The sequence below is a fragment of the Monodon monoceros genome, unplaced genomic scaffold (assembly GCF_005190385.1).
Source record: "Monodon monoceros isolate NGI ecotype Baffin Bay Population unplaced genomic scaffold, NGI_Narwhal_1 Super_Scaffold_3, whole genome shotgun sequence".
In the NCBI taxonomy this organism is placed as follows: Eukaryota; Metazoa; Chordata; class Mammalia; order Artiodactyla; family Monodontidae; genus Monodon; species Monodon monoceros.
The window spans coordinates 100,399,244-100,421,369 of record NW_021703780.1 but is presented as its reverse complement, the minus strand read 5'-3'; the positions used below and the strand labels follow the sequence as shown (position 1 = coordinate 100,421,369).

Sequence of the window (22,126 nt, the reverse complement as noted above, 5' to 3'; positions counted from 1 at the left end):
ACATCTTTCATTTCTTCCTAAGCATTTTATGTCTTGATGCTGTTGTAGGTGATATTTTAAAATTTTCAGTTTTAGAATTTTCATTGCCAGTAAATAGAATGATGATAGTTTTGACCTTGATGATATACTTTTACTTTTTAAAAACCAAACAAATACATTTATTTTATGTACCTGATCGTTCTAATACCTGTGCCTTTGTGCACCTGGTTTTGCTAGTGGTACCTTTTTCCCTTAGGTGTCTTGGGATTTTTACTATGATCCCACGTTTGATGGAACTTTCTCTGTGGGAATTCTTTGAGGCCTAGGTTGGAAGTGCATTTCTCCAGAAGGTTTTCTTAATTAGTTCTGCCAGGCACCTGGGAGCCCTACCAACCCAGGATTATTTTTAAATAAAATTTCAGCGTCGGTGGTAAAAGAAATAGTAAAATAAGTAGTGCCCTTGGAGTATATGCATTCGATCCACACACTTGTGTAACGGTGAGCTTCTGGTGATAAAGTTGTGGCATGCGCAAGGTTTCCTGCTTCTGTCCCGACACAGCCCTGCCCCCCGCCTCCGGCTCAGCCTGCGAGTCCTCTTAAACCCAGACCCAAGTTCTGCTTGGTCATTTTATATGCTAAAGGTGAGCCGTGCCAGCCCTCCAGATGCGTGTCTGGGAAACACGGATTCTCTGTTCTAAAAGCCACTCCTCTCCACACTTTCTGTGCCCGGCCATGGGATGGGAAGAAGGCACAGGGCCTGTCCTCGTGGCACTGGCCATCCGGGGGAAATAGTTGCTTCAGCTGCCAGCTCAGCGCCGTACACGTGGCTCTCGGGCCTCGCAGTGGCCTTGCAGAGTGGGCTCTGTCCTTGGGGTTTGTGAATGAGGAACCACAGGCCGCAGGGGCTGCAGGGGCTGCCGGGCGTGAGCCTGGGGCCGGGATTTGAGCCGCTGGGTGGGGGCCACCTGGAGAGGAGGGGGGCCGGCAGGGGGTGCCTGCGGCTGCACCCGTGACCGCCGCCCCTTCTCTCTCGCAGCGGCTGTGCACCCCCGTGTACTGCAGGTACCAGTTCCACAGGACCCCAGTGCACAGGACTGAGGGCCAGCCCCATGGGACCCACGTCTACTTCCAGGATATCAACGTCATCTTCCTTGGGGCCATGCACCCCAGCGACCTGAGGGAATACCTGGAGGGTCCCCCGATGGTGGTGGAAGTTCATGACCGGGACCGCAAGTCAGAGGGGTATTCCCGCAAGCCCGCCCTGTTTGGGGAGGACCCGCTGGATTCGTACCTCAACCTCCAGACCCTAATTTCCCCGAAAGAGACGGAGAACAACCCCTTTGAAACCCAGGATAAGATGTGGGACCCTTACGGGGTTGCCCAGGTCAGCTTTGCCGACCTCCTCCTTGGCCACAAGTACTTGAACCTGGTCGTCCCCGTCCACAGCTGCGAGCCCAAGGCCACGCGCCTCGGCCATGACAGCAGGAGCAGGAAGGCGTCGGGGTTGCAGGTGCCCGGAGACAGCCTGCGGCACGGCCCGATGCCCCCGGGCGACTACCTGGAGGCCAGCTGCCTGCTGAAGCTGCGGGCGGGCGTGGCGGTGCCGCTGCGGGCCGGGACCGAGGCCCTGGACGCCAGCCCCACGGCCTCCCGGTTTGGCCGCGTCATCTTCGTGTTCACCTCCAGTAAGCCCTCACTCCTGCACGGCCTGCTGCAGGACGTCACCGTGATCAACGCCGGGGCCCTGGGCCTGGACTCCTGCCCCGTGGAGGACATCCAGCAGATCCTGTCCGCCTTGAAGATGCCGGCGAAGATCCAGGAGCGGCCGGACCTGGACGTGCTCACTGGCTTCCACCTGCTGGACGGGCGGGGCCACCTCCTCATCCTGGAGGGCTTGGCCGACCGGGGCCTGAGGCGGCTGTGGGAGAGCCACCAGAGCCGGTAGGTAGGTCGCCGCGTTTCTGGGTGGGGAGGGGTGGCCAAGCTCAGGTTCTGTGACGCCGACTGTGGGAGGGACCTGTTGATTCGGTGCCTCTCGGGGTTTGTATAAGGCACTTCGCAGAGCTCAGCAACTGGGAGAGCCGCTTGCCTTTGGTTGAAGCGAAGACTTCAGGGGTATATGGAAGGGAGGCTGGTTCAGGAAACTGGGTCCTGCCTTCACACTCCCGAGGCGCCCCCCCGGCCAGCGGGGAGTAGAGTGTTCTGCATGGCCCTGAGAGGGACACCACAAGGACACAGACGTCAGCTCGTCCCAAGGGAGACAGGGCGGATTATTGTGAGGCTGGAGGGCTGCTTACGCTGCAGAAGTCCCCTTCCCTGGAGGCCCAGGCGCCCCCGATGGCCGCCCCCTGGAGATGTTGCAGAGGCAACGGAAGTGTCCCCTTCTGGGCCGCAGCAGGTGGCCCCTCGTGGTCCTTCCGTTCTTTAGTTGTGGTGATGGGATAACTCCCTTTTTCTTTCATGATTTGCAACTATCCTAGTTTGGATCAGCAGGGCCTTCCTTCTCTACTCTGGAGGCCCCCCTATCTGTTCTCAGAGCTCAGATGCCCCATGACTCAGATGCTGACAACAGCAGGGTGTCCGGATGTTGACTCTGTCCACCCGGGGCGGGGGGCCTGTCTTGATGTGCTGATGGCCAAGAGCACGGGGGCAGGGGAGGCGGGGAGGCCGCCTCGTGGCTGGTTATCCTCCCAGGAGACCTGAAAGCATGCATCTGCACAAAAACGTGCACGTGGATGTTCATAGCGCCGTTGTTTATAATAATCAGAAAGTGAAACAACTCAAATGTCCATCAACTGATGAACAAAACATCCACACCGTGGAATAATATTCAGCCGTCAGAAAGCAATGAAGCATTGCTACAGACACTTCAACGCGGATGAACCTTAAAAACATTATGCTAGGGGACTTCCCTGGTGGCGCAGTGGGTAAGAATCTGCCTGTCAGTGCAGGGGATGCAGGTTCAATCCCTGGTCCAGGAAGATCCCACATGTCGCACAGCAACTTAGCCCACGCGCCACAACTACTGAAGCCCGCACGCCCCCGCTCGCTGCAACTACAGAAAGCCAGTGTGCAGCAACAAAGCCCCACCGCAGCCAAAAATAAATAAATAAATAAATTTAAATTTTATGCTAATAAAAGGAGCCAGACATAAAAGGCTACCTATTATATGATTCCATTCATATGAAATGTCTAGAATAGTCAAGTCCATAGAGATAGATCAGTGGTTTCCAAGGTCCGAGAGGAGGGATGCAGGAGAAGTGGGGAGTGATAAAAATGTTCTAGGATTAGACAGTGTTTGTGGTTGCACAACACTGGGAGTATACTAAAACCACTGAATTGTACACTTATTTTGGGGGGGTATACTATTTTATTCAAATTTAAATTTCACCATCAAATACTGAAGTATATGCTGGCCCTGTGTTTAGATTTTTGAAATAAAGGTGGACAGACAGATTTAAGGGTGCAATGTATTAAACACTGTACAATATATTAAACAATTAGAGAAAATCTAGGGGTGCTATAACTCTATATACCTTTGTACATTGAGTGGCGTTAAGTATAGGGACAAGCCCAGCACCTGGAGGAAAAGCCCATTGAGGACTGAACAGAGGCCCTTGGCTGCTGTCAGAATCTCCCCTTGACTTTCAACAAACCAAGGAGTCTGTCCGTCTACAGAAACCACCAAATCCGGGGCAAACAGCAACAGGATAAATGTTAAGGAACTGGCTCTTTCCAGTTAGGACTCTGGGGGCCGGTCTGAAGCACACGGGGCTGGCTAGAGCTGGGACGTGTTGCAGCTCAAGTCTGGGATCTGTAGGTCAGAGCAACAATCGATTCTAGAGACAGAATGGTGAGTGCATTCTGCAAAAGCCCCCCGGGTTTGCCGACAAGTTCCTAGGAAGCTCTCCTCAAATGGCAGGAATTGGACACTTCAAAAGAGTGAACTTCATGGTGTGTAGGAAAGAACTTGGCCTTGCCCAAGAGAGGTCTGGCTTTTGCCCTTGGCTTCTGGGAGGTGATCTGTGTCATGCCTGATAGGAGTGTCTTTGGTTAGGTTGCGGGCTGACCACACTGGATCTTAGGCTGGAGCCTCACCAGAGAGTCACAGCATGGAGGTTGGTGGGGCTGGAAAGAACAACATTGTGACTTAGGGCAGGGGCTTTGGGTCAGGCAGTGTCATGGGCACATTTTTGTGTGGATGCATGCTTTCAGTTCTCCTGGGCAGATAACCAGCCACGAGGTAGCCTCCCCCTGCCCGCCACCCGCTGCTGTGCTCTTGGCCATCAGCACATCAAGACACGCCCCCTCCTGACATGGAGACTGAGATTGCTATGTGGGCCATCAATCAATCAATCAATCAATCATTAATGGAGCCCCAATAAAAACTCTGGACACCAAGGCTAGGGGGAGCTACTCTGTGTAGTGATTCTTTCATCATCTTAAAAATACCTTTTCCAAAGAAAAAGTTTTGAATTTTGATAAGAGTCCAATTTGTTATTTTTTCTTTTATACACTGTGCTTTTGGAGACATGTTTAAGAATTCTTCACAAAGCCTTAGGTCTTGAGTATTTTTTCTCTTTTTTCTTCTAAAAGATTCATGGTTTTGTGGTTTACTTTTAAGTTTATGATTCGTTTTGAGTTAATTTTTGTATAGAGTGCAAGGTTTAGATTGAGTTTTTCCCTTTTTTAAAATAATTGAGGTATACTTTGCATGTAACAGTATGTTAGCTTTGGGTATACAACTTCATGATTCGTTATTTGTATATGTTGTGACATGATCGCTACAATAAGTCTAGTTAACATCCACCATCATACAAGTTACAGAATTTTTTGTGATGAGAATGTTTAACGCCTACTCTCTTAGTAACTTTCAGATATGCAATACAGTATCACTAACTATAGTCACAGTGCTGTACGTAACTAAATGTCTTTGTAACCTCTTGACCCCCTTCATCCATCTTGCTCACTCCACACACCCTGCCTCTGGGTGGGCAGCCACCAGTTTGTTCTCTGTATCTGTGAGCTTGGGTCTTTACTGTTTTGCTTCTGTTTTTTTAGATTCCACGTGTAAGTGAGATCATATGGTATTTGTCTTTGTTTGACTTATTTCACTCAGTATGATGCCCTGGGGATGCATCCATGTTGTCCCTACTGTCAAGGTTCTCTTTTTTTGTGATGGAGTAACTTAGATTGTGTCTGTATCGTGGCTATTGTAAATAATGCTGCATTGAATACGGTGATGCAGATACCTGTTCCAATGAGTGTTTTTGTTTCCTTAGGATGAATACCTGGAAGTGAAACTGCTGGATCATATGGCAGTTCTATTTTTAACTTTTTGAGGAACCTCCAAAGTGTTTTCCATAGTAGCTGTACCAGTTTATTAATACATCCTTACCCACAGTGCTTGAGGGTTTCCTGTATTTCCCATCCTCACCAAAATTGTTATTTCTTGTCTTTTTTATAATAGCCACTCTCAGCAGGTGTGAGATAACGTTTCACTTTTGTTTCATTTTGCATTTCCATGATGATTAGTGATGTTGAGCATCTTTTCCTGTACCTGCTGGCCATCTGTTTGTCATCTTTGGTAAAATGTCTATTCAGATCTTCTGCCCATTTATTTATTTATTTTTCCTTTTCTGTGCTTTTATTGACTTTAAAATTATTTTTTTATTGAAGTATATTTGATTTACAGTGTTGTGTTAATTTCTGCTGTACAGATATATATATATATATATATATATATATATATATACACTTTTTTTAGCACCTTCATTTCTTTCCTTTTTTTAAGCTTATTTATTTTTGGCTGCATTGGGTCTTCGTTGCTGTGCGCGGGCTTCTCGCTGCGGTGGCTTCTCTTGTTGTGGAGCACAGGCTCTAGGCACGCAGGCTTCAGTAGCTGTGGCACGAGGGCTCAGTAGTTGTGGCTCGCAGGCTCTAGAGCGCAGGCTCAGTAGTCGTGGCGCATGGGCTTAGTTGCTCCGTGGCACGTGGGATCTTCCCAGACCAGGGCTCAAACCATGTCCCCTGCATTGGCAGGCGGAGTCTTAATCACTGCGGCACCAGGGAAGTCCCCACACATTCTTTTTTTAATATTCTTTTCCATTATGGTTTATCATAGGATACTGGATATAGTTCCCTGTGATATACAGTAGAACCTTGTTGTTTATCTATTCTATATATAATAGCTTACATCTGCTAATCCCAACCTCCCACTCATCCCTCTCCCATCCCCCTCTCCCTTGGCAACCACAAGTCTGTTTTCTATGTCCATGAGTCTGTTTCTGTTTCGTAGATAAGTTCATTTGTGTTACATTTTAGATTCCACGTATAAGTGATATCATATGGTATTTGTCTATTTCTTTTTTTAAAAAATTTTTTTGTTTATTTGGCCATGCTGGGTCTTAGTTGTGGCATGCGGGATCTTCAGTTGTGGCATGTGGGATCTTCAGTTGTGGCATGTGGGATCTTTTAGTTGTGGCATGTGGGAACTTTAGTTGCGGCATGTGGGATCTAGTTCCCTGACCAGGGATCGAACCTGGGCCCCCTCCATTGGGAGCACACAGTCTTAGCCACTGGACCACCAGGAAAGTCCCTATCTTTCTCTTTCTGACTTATTTCACTTTCTATGATAATCTCTGCGTCCATCCATGTTGCTGCAAATGGCATTATTTCATTTTTTAAATGGCTGAATAGTATCCCATTGTATATATGTACCATATCTTCTTTATCCATTCATCTGTTGATAGACATTTAGGTTGTTTCCATGTATTGGGTATTGTGAATAGTGCTGCTATGAACATACGGTTGCATGTATATTTCTGGATTATAGTTTTGTCTGGATATATGCCCAGGAGTGGGATTGCAGGATGATCTGGTAGCTCTATTTTTAGTTTTCTGATGAACCTTCATACTGTTTTCCATAGTGACTGTACCAACTTACATTCCTACCAACAGTGCAAGGGGGCTCCCTTTTCTCCACACCCTCTCCAGCATTTATTATTTGTAGACTTTTTAATGATGGCCATTCTGACTGGCGTGAGATGGTACCTCACTGCAGTTTTGATTTGCATTTCTCTAATAATTAGCGATGCTGAGCATCTTTTCATGTGCGTATTGGCCATCTGTATGTCTTTTTTGGAGAAATGTCTCTTTAGGTCTTCTGCCCATTTTTTGATTGGGTTGTTTGTTTTGTTGTTTTTGAGTTGTATTAGCTGTTTGTATATTTTGGAAATTAAGCCCTGTCAGTCGCATTGTTTGCAGATATTTTCTCCCATTCTGTAGGTTGTCTTTTCATTTTGTTTATGGTTTCCTTTTCTCTGCAGAAGCGTGTAAGTTTGATTAGGTCCCATCTGTTTATTTTTGTTTTTATTTCTTTTGCCTTGGGAGATTGACCTAAGAAAACATTGGTACGATTTATGTCAGAGAATGTTTTGCTTATGATCTCTTCTAGGAGTTTTATGGTGTCATGTCTTATGCTTAAGTTTTTAAGCCACTTTGATTTATTTCTGTGTATGGTGAGAGGGTGTATTCTAACTTCACTGAGTTACATGCAGCCATCCAACTTTCCCAACACCACTTGCTGAAGAGACTTTTTCCTGTTGCATATTCTATTTTTTTAAAAAATTTATTTATTTATTTATCTTTGGCTGCGTTGGGTCTTCTTTGCAGAGTGCGGGCTTTCACTAGTTGCTGTGAGTGGAGGGCTACTCTTCGTTGTGGTGCGTGGGCTTCTCATTTTGGCAGCTTCTCTTGTTGTAGAGCACAGGCTCTAGGCGTGCGGTCTCTAGAGCACAGGCTCAGTAGTTGTGGCTCACGGGCTTAGTTGCTCCATGGCATGTGGGATCTTCCCGGACCAGGGCTCAAACCTGTGTCCCCTGCATTGGCAGGCGGGTTCTTAACCACTGCACCACCAGGGAGGTCCCTCCTGTTGTATATTCTCGCCTCCTTTGTCTAAGATTAATTGACCATAGGTGTGTGGGTTTATTTCTGGGCTGTCTGTTCTGTTCCATGGATCCATATGTCTGTTTTTGTGCCAGTACCATGTTGTTTTGATTACTGTAGCTTTGTAGTATTGTCTGAAGTCTGGGAGAATTATGCCTCCTGCTTTTTAAATTTTTTTTTTTCCCTCAGGATTTCTCTGGTGATTCTGGGCCTTCTATGGGTCCATATAAATTTTTGGATTATTCTACTTCTGTGAAAAATGTCATGGGTAATTTGATAGGGATAACATTAAATCTGTAGATTGCTTTGGGTAGTATGGTCATTTAAATAATATTAATTATTCAAATCCAAGAACATGGGATATCTTTCCATTTCTTTGAATCCTCTTCAGTTAACTTTATTAATGTTTTATAGTTCTCAGCATATAAGTCTTTCACCTCCTTGGTGAGGTTTCTTCCTATGTTATTTTTTGGGTTGCAATTTTATTTAATTTCTATTTATTTTTATTTATTAGTTGACTATAGGTGCGTGGGTTTATCTCTAGGCTTTCTATCTTGTTCCGTTGATCTAGGTTTCCATTTTTGTGCCAGTACCATATTGTTTTGATTACTGTAGCTTTGTAGTATAGTCTGAAGTCAGGGAGTCTGATTCCTCCAGCTCCGATTTTTTCACTCAAGACTGCTTTGGCTCTTCGGGGTCTTTTGTGTCTCCATACAAATTTTAAGATGATTTGTTCTAGTTCTGTAAAAAATGCCATTGGTAATTTGACAGGGACTGCACCGAATCTGTAGATTGCTTTGGGTAGTATAGTCATTTTCACAATATTGATTCCTCCAATCCAAGAACATGGTATATCTCTCCATCTGTTGGTATCACCTTTGATTTCTTTCATCAGTGTCTTATAGTTTTCTGCATACAGGTCTTTTGTCTCCCTAGGTAGGTTTATTCCTAGGTATTTTATTCTTTTAGTTGCAGTGGTAAATGGGACTGTTTCCATAATTTCTCTTTCAGATTTTTCATCATTAGTATATAGGAATGTAAGAGATTTCTGTGCATTAATTTTGTATCCTGCACCTTTACCAAATTCATTGATTAGCTCTGGTAGTTTTCAGGGGCATCTTTAGGATTCTGTATGTATGGTATCATGTCATCTGCAAACAGTGACAGTTTTAGTTTTTCTTTTCCAATTTGTGTTCCTTTTATTTCTTTTTCTTCTCTGATTGCCATGGCTAGGACTTCCAAAACTATGTTGAATAATAGTGGTGAGAGTGGACATCCTTGTCTCGTTCCTGATCTTAGAGGAAATGCTTTCAGTTTTCACCATTGAGAATGATGTTTGCTGTGGGTTTGTCATATACGACCTTTATTATGTTGATGTAGGTTCCCTCTATGCCCACTTTCTGGAGGGTTTTTATCATAAATGGGTGTTGAATTTTGTCAAAAGCTTTTTCTGCATCTATTGAGATGATCATATGGTTTTTATTCTTCAATTTGTTAATATGGTGTATCACATTGATTGATTTGCCTATATTGAAGAATCCTTGCATCCCTGAGGTAAATCCCACTTGATCGTGGTGTATGATCCTTTTAACGTATTGTTGGATTCTGTTTGCTAGTATTTTGTTGAGGATTTTTGCATCTATATTCATCAGTGATATTGGTCTGTAATTTTCTTGTTTTGTAGTATCTTTGTCTGGTTTTGGTATCAGGGTGATGGTGGCCTCATAGAATGAATTTGGGAGTGTTCCTTCCTCTGCCATTTTTGGAAGAGTTTGAGAAGGAAGGGTGGTAGCTCTTCTCTAAATGTTTGCTAGAATTCACCTGTGAAGCCATCTGGTCCTGGACTTTTGTTTGTTGGAAGATTTTAAATCACAGTTTCAATTTCATTACTTGTGATTGGTCTGTTCATATTTTCTGTTTCTTCCTGGATCAATCTTGGAAGGTTACCCCTTTCTAAGAATTTGTCCATTTCTTCCAGGTTGTCCATTTTCTTGGCATAGAGTTGCTTGTAGTAGTCTCTTAGGATGCTTTGTATTTCTGCAGTGTCTGTTGTAACTTCTCCTTTTTCATTTCTAATTTTATTGATTTGAGTCCTCTCCCTCTTTTTCTTGATGAATCTGGCTAATGGTTTATCAATTTTGTTTATCTTCTCAAAGAACCAGATTTTAGTTTTATTGATCTTTGCTATTGTTTTCTTTGTTTCTGTTTCATTTATTTCTGCTCTGGCCTTTATGATTTCTTTCCTTCTGCTAACTTTGGGTTTTGTTTGTTCTTCTTTCTCTAGTTCCTTTAGGTGTAAGGTTAGATTGTTTACTTGAGATGTTTCTTGTTTCTTGAGGTAGGCTTGTATAGCTATAAACTTCCCTCTTAGAACTGCTTTTGCTGCATCCCATAGGTTTTGGATCGTCGTGTTTCCATTGTCATTTGTCTCTAGGTATTTTTTGATTTCCTCTTTGATTTCCTCAGTGATCTCTTGGTTACTTAGTAATGCATTGTTTAGCCTCCACGTGTTTGTGTTTTTTACATTATTTCCCCTGTAACTCATTTCTAATCTCATAGCGTTGTGGTCAGAAAAGATGCTTGATATGATTTCAATTTTCTTAAATTTCCTGAGGCTGGATTTGTGACCCAAGATGTGATCTATCCTGGAGAATGTTCCGTGCGTACTTGAGAAGAAAGTGTAATCCGCTGTTTTTGGATGGAATGTCCTATAAATATCAATTAAATCTGTCTGCTCTATTGTGTCATTTAAAGCTTCTGTTTCCTTATTTATTTTCACTTCGGATGATCTGTCCATTGGTGTAAGTGAGGTGTTAAAGTCCCCCACTATTATTGTGTTACTGTCGATTTCCTCTTTTATAGCTGTTAGCAGTTGCCTTATGTATTGAGGTGCTCTTATATTGGGTGCATATATGTTTATAATAGTTATATGTTCTTCTTGGATTGATCCCTTGATCATTATGTAGTGTCCTTCCTTGTCTCTTGTAACATTCTTTATTTTAAAGTCTATTTTATCTGATATGAGTATAGCTACTCCAGCTTTCTTTTGATTTCCATTTGCATGGAATATCTTTTTCCATCCCCTCACTTTCAGTCTGTATGTGTCCCTAGGTCTGAAGTGGGTCTCTTGTAGACAGCATATATATGGGTCTTGTTTTTGTATCCATTCACCAAGCCTGTACGTTTTGGTTGGAGCCTTTAATCCATTCACGTTTAAGGTAATTATCGATATGTATGTTCCTATGACCATTTTCTTAATTGTTTTGGGTTTGTTTTTGTAGGTCCTTTTCTTCTCTTGGGTTTCCCACTTAGAGAAGTTCCTTTAGCAGTTGTTGTAAAGCTGGTTTGGTGGTACTGAATTCTCTGAGCTTTTGCTTGTCTGTAAAGCTTTTGATTTCTCCCTCGAATCTGAATGAGATCCTTGGTAGAGTAATCTTGGTTTTAGGTTCTTCCCTTTCATCACTTTAAGTATATCATGCCACTCCCTTCTGGCTTGTTAGAGTTTCTGCTGAGAAATCAGTTGTTAACCTTATGGCAGTTCCCTTGTATGTTATTTTTCATTTTTCCCTTGCTTTCAATAATTTTTCTTTGTCTTTAATTTTTGCCAGTTTGATTACTGTGTGTCTCGGCATGTTTCTCCTTGGGTTTCTCCCGTATGGGACTCACTGTGCTTCCTGGACTTGGGTGACTATTTCCTTTCCCATGTTAGGGAAATTTTCGACTATAATCTCTTCAAATATTTTCTCTGGTCCTTTCTCTCTCTCTTCTCCTTCTGGGACCCCTATAATGCGAATGTTGTTACATTTAATGTTGTCCCAGAGGTCTCTTAGGCTATCTTCATTTCTTTTCATTCTTTTTTCTTTAGTCTGTTCTGCAGCAGTGAATTTCACTATTCTGTCTTCCAGGTCACTTATCCATTCTTCTGCCTCACTTATTCTGCTATTGATTCCTTCTAGTGTAGTTTTCATTTCAGTTATTGTATTGTTCATCTCTGTTTGTTTTTTCTTTAATGCTTCTAGGTCTTTGTTAAACATTTCTTGCATCTTCTCGATCTCTGCCTCCATTCTTTTTCCGAGGTCCTGCATCATCTTCACTATCATGTTCCTGAATTCTTTTTCTGAAAGGTTGCCTATCTCCACTTCATTTAGTTGTTTTTTTGGGGGTTTTATCTTCTTCGTTCATCTGGTATATAGCCCTCTGCCTTTTCATCTTGTCTGTCTTTCTGTGAATGTGGTGTTTGTTCCACGGGCTGCAGGATTATAGTTCTTCTTGCTTCTGCTCTGGTTTGCAATTTTAAAAGGTTGGTTTTTTTTTTTTTTTTTTTTACATCCCCTTTCTGATATTTTATTATTGGTGTAAAGAAATGCTAACAATTTGGGGTTTTTTTTGTTTTTTGTTTTTGCTGTATGCGGGCCTCTCACTGTTGTGGCCTCTCCCGCTGTGGAGCACAGGCTCCGGACGCGCAGGCTCAGTGGCCATGCCTCACGGGCCCAGCCGCTCCACGGCATGTGGGATCTTCCCGGACCGGGGCATGAACCTGTGTCCCCTGCATAAGCAGGCAGACTCTCAACCACTGCGCCACGAGGGAAGCCCGCCACCAATTTCTGTATGTTAATCTTGTATCCTACTACCTTGTTGAATTAATTTATCAGTTCTAGTTGTTTTTGTGTGGTGTCTTCAGGGTTTTCTATATATAGTATCATATCATGTACATATAATGACTGTTTTACCTCTTCCCTTCCAATTTGGATACCTTTAATTTCTTTTTCTCATCTGATTGCTGTGGTTAGGACTTTCAATAGTATGTTGAAGTGAAGTGGTGAGAGTGGGCATCCTTGTCTTGCCAGATTTTTAGGGGAAGGCTTTCAACTTTTCACTTTTGAGCATTATATTGGCTGTGGGTTTGTCATAAATAGCTTTTGCCTTGTCTTGTCAGATTTTAGGGGAAGGCTTTCAACTTTTCACTTTGGAGCATTATATTGGCTGTGGGTTTGTCATAAATAGCTTTTACTATTTTGAGATATGTTCCCTCTGTACCCACCGTGGTAAGAGTTTTTTCGTGAATGGATGTTGAATTTTGTCAAATGCTTTTTCTGCACGTATTGAGATTATCATGTGGTTTTTGTCTTTTCTTTTGTTTATGTGGTGTTCTTGTCAAGGTATTTTTTGTCTTTTCTTTTGTTGTGGTGGTGTATCAGATTGATTGATTTGTGTATACTGAACCATCCTTGTGAACTTGGGATGAATCCCTCTTGGTCATGGCGTATGATCGTTTTTACGTGTTGTTAGATCTGGTTTGCAAATATTTTGTTGAGAATTTTTGCATCTATATTCATCAAAGATATTGGCCTGTAATTTTCTTTTTTTGGTGGTATCTTTGTCTGGTTTTGGTATCAGGGTGATTGTGGTTTCACAGAATGTCTTTGGGAGTATTCCCTCCTCTTCAATCTTTTGGAAGAGTTTGAGAAGAATCTGTGTAAGGTCTTCTTTGTATGCTTGGTAGAATTCGCCTGTGAAGCCATGTGATCCTGGACTTCTGTTTGTAGGAAGTTTTTTATTACAGGTTTGATTTCACTTCTAGTGATTGGTCTGTAGAAATTATCTATTTCTTCTTGATTAAATTTTGGTGGGCTGTATGTTTCTAGACAATTCCATTTCTTCTAGGTTGTCAAATTTGTTGGCATATAATTGTTCATAGTATTCTCTCACGGTTTTTTGTATTTCTGTGGGATCAGTTGAGATTTTTCCTTTTTCATTTCTTATTTTGTTTATTTGGATTCTCTCTCTTCTTGGTGAGCCTGGCTAGAGGTTTGTCAATTTTGTTTACCCTTTCAAAGAACCAGCTTTTGGTTTTGTTGATTTTTTTTCTATTTTTAAAAAAAATCTCTACTTTATTTCCTCCCTGATCTCTATTATTTCCTTCCTTCTGCTGACATTAGGTTTTGTTTGTTCTTCTTTGTCTAATTCTTTTAGGTGGTAGGTTAGGTTGTTCATTTGAGATTTTTCTTGTTGTTGATGAAGGCCTGTATTGCTATGAACTTTCCTCTAAGAACTTCTTTTGCTGTGTCCCATAGATTTTGTATGGTTGTGTTTTCATTGTCCAGGAAGGTGGTGGCTGGGGCTCTCGACCACTCCTGGCGCCTGGGCAGGTGCGTCAGTGGCCCATGACCAGTCTTGTTCAGGAGGGAGTTGGTGGAGGCTCACAACCACTCCTGGGTTCTGGGCAGGAGTTGGTGCAGTCCCTCAACCACTCCTAGGGTCTGGGAGGGTTTTAGTGGGGGATTGTGACCACTCCTGGCACCAGGGTGGATGGTGGTAGAGGTCTGTAACTGCCCCTGGAGCCTGGGCAGGCAGTGTCTTGCCCTCTGGGAGCACACATACATGGAAAAAAGGCTATAGTCTAGGTCCCACCTCTCCCCTCCTACACCACCCAAACAATGCTGACTGGCCTCTGAGGCAGCTCAGGCTTCCTCCGCTTATACCCCCAGCCGTGGTGGCACCGGATTCATCCCCCCGCCCCCCAGTCTGTCTCTACACAAACAACCCCAGTCCTCTCCCTGGTTCTGATCTCTGGAGCCGAAGTTCCAGCACCCAGCCCCTGCCAGCACTGGGGATGCACATGTCAGGCTGGTGAGTGCAGGTCTCCCTCTGCTCTGGCTGCCACGAACTGACTGCTGCATTCTTCTCAGAGGCTCTGAAGCTCCCCTTCTGTCCTGGCAGATCTCCCTGCTGGTGAGGGGGCTTCCCAGGGTGCATGAACCTTACCTCTTTCACAGCCCCCTCCCAGGGGTGCAGGTCCCATCCGGATACCTTTCTCACTTTCTTTTTCATTTTTCCTACCTGGTTACATGGAGATTTTCTTGCCCTTACAGCAGTCTGAAGTCTTCTGCCAGTGTTCAGTAGATATTCTGTGAGAATCGTTCCACATGTAGATGTATTTTTGTTGTGGATGTGGGAGAGAGCGAGCTTTGTGTCCTACCACTCTGCCATCTTGATCAGTCTCGTGTTTTCTGTTAGCAGTTAACATCCTTTCTTTTCAACTGAAAGAAGCCCCTTTAACATTTTTCTAAGGCCAGTTTAGTGGTGATGAACTCTGTTCGTTTTTCTTATCTGGAAAACTCTTTTATCGCTCCTTCAATTCCGGACGATAACTGCCAGGTAGAGTGTTCTTCGTTGGAAGGTTTTTGCTTCTGGCACTTTGAATATACAGTGCCCCCCCCCTCCTGGCCTACAAACCCGCTGATAGTCTCACGGGAGTTACCTGGTGTGTAACAAGTTGTTTTTCTCTTGCTGCTTTTAAGCTTCTCTCCTTGTCTTTAACTTTTGACCTTTTAATTATAATGTGTCTTGGTGTGGGTCTCTGGGCTCATCTTATTTGGAATTCTGTTTTGATGTGGCCGGTTTCTCTTTTGCCCTATGTGAAGGGGTCATTCAGCTAGTTTTCAGTTTTAGTTTTTGTATTTTTCCCCCCAGAGGAAATTGTTCCATGTGTAGCTGTAGATTTGGTGTGTCCTTGGGAGGAGGATCTTCCTCCCAAGAAGATCTTTCCAAGGAAGATCTTCCCAAGGAAGATCTTCAGGATCTTCCTCCATCACCATCTTGAACTGGAACCTAGGTTGAGTTTTTGTTTTGTTGCATTTAGCCTACATATATCCAATAGCTACAGCATCATTTGTTGAAAATATTATATTCCTTTACTGAATTGCTTTTGCATCTTTATAAAAAATCGGTTGGTCATAATTGTACGGATCTATTTCTGGGTTCTCAATTCTGTTCCATTGATTTCTGTGTCTGTCCCTTCACCAATACTACAAAGTCTTGATTACCGTAGCTATATAATCAAAGTCAGGCCACTTTATTCTTTTTCAAAATTGTTTTTGTTGTTCTAGATCCTTGGCCTTTTCATATAAATTTTACAATATGCTGTATGTATCTACAAAACATCGTTCTAGAATGTTGATAGAAATTATGCTAAACCTATGTATCATTTGGAGAGAACTATTTGAGCCTTCCGATCCATGAATATGGTATGTTTCTCCACTTATTTAGATTTTTAAAAATTTCTTTCATCAGCATATTCAGTATACAAGTCCTGTACGTATTTGGTAGATTTATATCTAAGTATTTTATTTTTTGAGTGATTTTTAAATGGTTCTGTATTTTTTAATTTCAGTTTCCAGCTGTGCATTGCTTGTATATAGAAATATAATTGATTTTTCTATGTTGATTCTACAGCCTTGCTAAACTCACTTATTGGTTTGAGGAGTTCTGTTCGTTTGATTGATTGTTTTTTGTAGATTCCTTGGGATTTTCTACACTGACCAAGATGTCATCTGCAAATAGCAATAGTTTAATTCCTTCCTTTACAGTCTGTATATCTTCATTTCCTTAGTGTGCTAGCTAAGACGTGAAGTACTATTTTATGTAAGAGTTGTCACATCCTTGCTTTGTTTCTGGTCTTTGGTGGAAGGCAGTCTCTCCCCATTACGTGTAGGTTTTTTGTAGATGTCCTTTATCAACTTGAGGAAGTTCCACTTTATTCCTTATTCGCTGAGAGTTTCCTAATTTGCTGGCTCACACAGTTCACAAAAATCAATCCCAGACAGAGTAAAAGCTTATTTGAAATGATTATGGACTCACAATAAGTTGCAGAAATCATAGAGAGGTTCCAGGTACCCCAACACCCTGTCTCCCCCAGTGGAGACATCTGACATATTGATGGATGCAGTACAGTTAACTAGACCACCGTTGTCTGTTCTTACTCAGGTTTCACCAGAAATACCTTGTTGTTCATTTTATTTTTCAGATTCCACACATAAGTGAGAACATACAGTATTTATCTTCCTCTGTTTGACTTATTTTACTAAGTTTAATACCTTCCAAGGTCCATCCATGTTGTTGCAAATGGCAAAATTTCATCCTCTTTAATGGCAGAGCAATATTCCACTTTATCTATGTATCGCGTCTTCTTTATCCATTCATCTGCTGATGGGCACTTAGGTTGCTTACATATCTTGGCTGTTGTAAATTGCGGTGCATATATCTTTTCAAAGTATTGTTTTCATTTTCTTTCGATACATACCCAGGAGTGGAATTGTTGGATCATATGGTAGCTCTATTTTTAATTTGTTGAGGAATCTCCATACTGTTTTCCATAGTGGCTGCACCAGTTTACATTCCCACCAAGAGTGTAGGAGGGTTCCCTTTTCTTCACATCCTCACCAACACTTTATTTCTTGTCTTTTTGATGATAGCCATTCTGTGAGGTGATACGTCATTGTGGTTTTGATTTACATTTCCCTAATAATTAGTAATATTGAACATCTTTTCATGTACCTGTTTACCATCTGTATGTCTTCTTTGGAAAAATGCCTATTCAGGTCTTCTGCCCATTTATTAATGGGGTTGTTTGTTTTTTTAACACTGAGTTGTAGGAGTTCTTTATATATTTTAGATATTAACCCCATATCACATATCATGTGCCAATGTTCTCTCATTCAGTAGGTTGCCTTTACATTTTGTTGACGGTTTCCTTTGCGGTGCAAAAGCTTTTAAGTCTGATTAGGTCCCATTTGATTATTTTTGCTTTTGTTTCCCTTGCCTGAGGAGACAGATCCAAAAAATTATTGCTAAGACCAGTGTCAAAGAACGTATTGCCTATGTTTTCTTCTAAGAGTTTTACAGTTTCAGGTCTTATATTTAGGTCTGTAATCCGTTTTGAGTTTATTTTATATATGGTATGAGAAAATGTTCTAATTTCATTCTTTGACACGTAGTTGTCTAGTTTTCCCAGCACCACTTATGGAAGAGACTGTCTTTGCCTCGTTGTATGTTCTCACCTTTCTTGTAGAAGAAAAATCTATTTTTAAAAAGTTGAATTGTAAAGATTTTAGATAGTACTATAGGAGGACATATTCATGACCTCAGAATAAAGAAAGACTTCTTGAGTAAGACAGAAGTAGAAAAAATAAAGGAAAAAAATGACAGGTTTGGCTATATTAAAATTAGTAACTTCTGTTCACCCAGAGACCATGAAAATTGCGAAAAGAAAAGCCGCAAACTGAGAAAAAGGTATTTGCAATGTATGGAGCTAGTATTCTGAGAGTACAGAAACGCCTGTGAATGAATGAGAAAACAGTAAAAACATCCCAGTGGAAGAATGGGCAGAAGACTTGAACAGGGACCCCCCCCCAAAGGGGAACCACCCCCACCCCAACACACAGACTCAGGGTGGGATGCACAGGCTCCGTGCGGATTCACTGGGTTCAGGAAGGTGGAGGAACCTGAGCCCAACACAGCGGGTGGCTCAAAGGTCGGGGTGGGGGTGGGGGACGCAGAGTCGGTGGGAGGGGCGGGTCGGTAGGGGAGGGGGAGGAGACAGAGATGGGGCGGGGGCAGCGGGACACAAGCAAGCCCAGGCCAGTGCCAGCGTTTCCACCACCAGTGGCCCTGGGAAAGTGCCGAGCTCCGTGGCGGGCAGAGCGGCAGTGGCGTGGGGCCCCTCTTTTTTCTTGCAGGGTCCCGCGGGCAGAGCCCGGCTCCTACAAGGCGCTCTACAACTCGCAGCTGCGCTTCCGCCGCCGCCTCTACGCCGACCTGGAGACCGTCCCGTACCACGTGCACCTGTCCCGGCCGCTGGCGCAGCTGGTGAAGCACGCGGTGCTCTACGTGCGCAACACGGTGCCGCGGCAGGTCTTTCAGGCACTGAGCAGGTGCGGCCCGGCCCGTGCCCCGCCGTCCCGCACGCTCTGCCAGGGGGCCTTCGGAAGTGTGCGGCGGACAGAGGGCAGCCTAACCCGAACCACAGCTGTGCCTGCTGAATGTGTTTTTAAAAGGGGGGGGGGGGGGGGGGGGGGAGGGGGGGGGGGGCGCCCCCCCCCGGGGGGGGGGGGGGGGGTGACTACTCAGTCCTCGAACTGCGCTGACATGAGGCTCTGTGCCTCGTACCCTCTGCCTGGGCGGGAAGGAGCTCTGTGGTCCACACCCCCGACGGCCAGCCTGTCGAGGCCACTCCCTGGTGGGGCGTGGGTTGGTGCGAGGTAGGGAATAAGGCCATCGGGACCGAAAAATAATCAGAGCAGAAAGTGGGAAGCCTTTACCTGCGGGGGGGGGGGCTGAGAGGGGAGAGGGAAGGGGACATCTCCCCCCACCCCAACCCCGTGGGCTCAGCACGTGGCATCTAAGCTTCTCGTGCACGAGCTGGGTGACCCGGGATCAGCTCATCAACCTCTCTGTGTTTTCGTTTCCTCTCATAAAATGGAGACCGTCTGACCTGTCATGCCAGGCAGGCAAGCTGAGTGGGCCTCTTCTGTGTTCCAGGATCTACTGTATCTGCCATTACAGCTCCAGGCTCAGGGAGGTGATCACCGGGGACCTGCTGCCCTCCTCCTCCATGATCAAGGGGCTGAGCCAGGAGTTTGGGTTGCCCATTTCCCAGGAAGATCTTACAGAGGGAAAACTGCTGGCTATGTCCCCTCCTCCTGCCCCCAATCTGGAGGACTTCCAGAGCCGGAATTCCACCCTGGATTCTGAGATCCAGGCCCACCAGGAGAAGTACCTGCAGCGGCAGAACACCATGATCCTGAAGAACAGAGACCAGAAGTACAGCCCGATCCAGGTAGGCGCTCCCACCCCCAGGCATCCCAGGCCTCCTGCGGCCTGTGTCTGTTTTCCTGGGCAGGGATCCCAGGCGGGATGGGCAGGAAGTGCTGCCTGCAGGGCACAACTGTGCCAGGAGCTTTGCCTCCCAACCCTGGAGTATCTTGTCCTTCCTGAAAGGTGAAGAGGAACTCTCTTATGTGTAATTCCTTTCCTTTGGCCCTGGAGTTCATCTTAGAGAAAGAACTGTGTGTGTGTGTTAACATTTTGCTTAAGCTGCTGAGGGCATGGAAGCTATATGATGTCCAAGCAACACAGGAGACAAACTAACCTGTGTGAGAAAATGTCCGTAGAGGGGAAGAGAACAGGAGACTGAGAAGCTGGTGAGGCGACGGAAGGTCAGGTGCATGTGGCCTGAATGGCCAAGGGCCTCCCTCAGCCCATACCAACCAAAAAGGCTTAAAAATGCCAACATCTGAGGTGTGCCTTGAACTCGTAGTGTGTATGAGTGAAGCCCACCCATGGGCTGCGTGGGTGAAGCCACTGCCTGGCCCTCCCACCCCAATCTCTAGTAAAAGTCATCTTAGAAGTCTCTAAGTTTTATATATGTGCCTTCTTTGTGAAAATCGACAAGGAGGTGGTGGGGTTTTTCCGTCAGTGTTCAAGTTTTTAGCTTTCTCAAAAGAACCAGTTCTTTGATTTATCAATCAGTCTACCTGTTCTGTTTTCCTAATTCATTAACTTCAACTTTTACAATTTTATTTATTTATTTTGGCTGTGTTGAGTCTTCGTTGCTGTGTGGGCTTTCTCTAGTTGTGGCGAGTGGAGGCTACTCTTCCTTGTGGTGCGCGGGCTTCTCATTGCGGTGGCTTCTCTTGTTGCAGAGCATGGGCTCTAGGTGCGTGGGCTTCAGTAGTTGTGGCGTGTGGGCTCAGTAGTTGTAGCTCACGGGCTCTAGAGCGCAGGCTCAGTAGTTGTGGCGCACGGGCTTAGTTGGTCTGCGGCACGTGGGATCTTCCTGGACCAGGGCTCGAACCCACGTCCCCTGCGTTGGCAGGCGGATTCTAAACTACTGTGCCACCAGGGAAGCCCCAGAAGTAGAATTTTTTTCAATCTTTAAATATATATATATATATATATATATATTTTTTTTTTATGGCTGCGTTGGGTCTTCGCTGCTGCACGTGGGCTTTCTCTAGTTGCGGCGAGCAGGCGCTACTCTTCGTTTCGGTGCGTGGGCTTCTCATTGCGGTGGCCTGTCTTGTTGTGGAGCACAGGCTCTAGGCGTGTGGGCTCAGTAGTTGTGGCTCGCAGGCTGTAGAGCTCAGGCTCAGTAGTTGTGGCACACAGGCTTAGTTGCTCCGTGGCACGTGGGATCTTCCTGGACCAGGGCTCGAGCCCGTGTCCCCTGCATTGGCAGGTGGATTCTTAACCACTGCGCCACCAGGGAAGCCCCAGAAGTAGAATTTTTGGGTCATTTAGTAAGTTTATGTTTAACATTTTAAGAAACCGTCAAGCAGTTTTTCACCGTAGTTCCATCATTTTATGTCACCAAACGCAATGCACGAGGGTTCCAGTTTCTCCACATCCTCACAAATGCTGGTCGCTGTCAATTTTTTTTCCTTTTTTTTTGCGGTATGCAGCCGTCTCACTGTTGTGGCCTCTCCCGTCACGGAGCACAGACTCCAGACAAGCAGGCTAAGAGGCCATGGCTCACGGGCCCAGCCGCTCCACGGCATGTGGGATCTTCCCGGATTGGGGCACGAACCCGTGTCCCCTGCATCGGCAGGCAGACTCTCAACCACTGCGCCACCAGGGAAGCCCAGTGCGTGTTTTATATATGTGTTTATAGGTATTTTTCTGTGTATGTGCTCATGTGAACCGCCTAACTTATATCTCCTACCCCACTTTCTTTTTGGTAACCCTAGGTTTATTGAGAAAGTCGGTGACTCTTTCTGTTTAGTAAACTAGTTCAGTTGTATGTATGTTTCCCTTCCTCCTATAAGTGATATTATATGCTATGGGTCCTCCTCTGTCTGACTGACTTCACTCAGTGTTTGGGCATCCCCAGGTCCATCCATGTTGCTTGTAATGGCATTCTTTCATCCTTTATCCTGGCTGAGTAACAGTCCCTTGTATACACGTAGGACCTGCTGTTTATGTATTCACACTTGCTGGACTATTTGTTTCTGTGTCTTGGCGATTGTAAATAGTGCCGCAATGAACGTTGGGGTGCTTGTGTCTTTTTAAATTATGCATTTTCCCGAGTAATGCCCAGGAGTGGGCCTGCAGAAGTATAGGTTCACTCTCTCTTTAGTTTTCTAGGAACTGGGATACAGTGCTTTCTAGTGGCGGTCATCAATGTACATTTCCACTCACCGAGTTGGAAGTTTCCCTTTTCTCCACAGTCATTCCCCATCGATTGTTTGTAGACTTTTTGACGCTGGCCATACTGCCTGCTGCGAGATGATGCCACTTTGTAATTTTGATATGCACTTCTCGGATAATCAGCGACTTTCTGCTTCCTGTCGTGGTTGGGGTTTTTTTTTTTTTTTTTTTAAACAGTGTGAGTAAACTTTCCCTCCTGAAATTTGGCTTCTTG

The 22,126-nt window shown here is 44.5% G+C and overlaps 1 protein-coding gene across 5 annotated transcripts in view; it reads left to right on the top strand.

Annotated features, from left to right (window-relative positions):
* Positions 1–22,126, top strand: part of KIAA1257 (KIAA1257 ortholog) — a 61,817-nt gene that overhangs the window by 34,875 nt on the left and 4,816 nt on the right. For all 5 annotated transcript variants that reach the window (XM_029242614.1, XM_029242613.1, XM_029242617.1 and 2 more), the window contains 3 exons: positions 1,016–1,920; positions 18,444–18,638; positions 19,246–19,543. In XM_029242614.1, the coding sequence (XP_029098447.1) occupies positions 1,016–1,920; positions 18,444–18,638; positions 19,246–19,543 (1,398 nt within the window). The remainder of the gene's footprint in view (positions 1–1,015; positions 1,921–18,443; positions 18,639–19,245; positions 19,544–22,126) is intronic.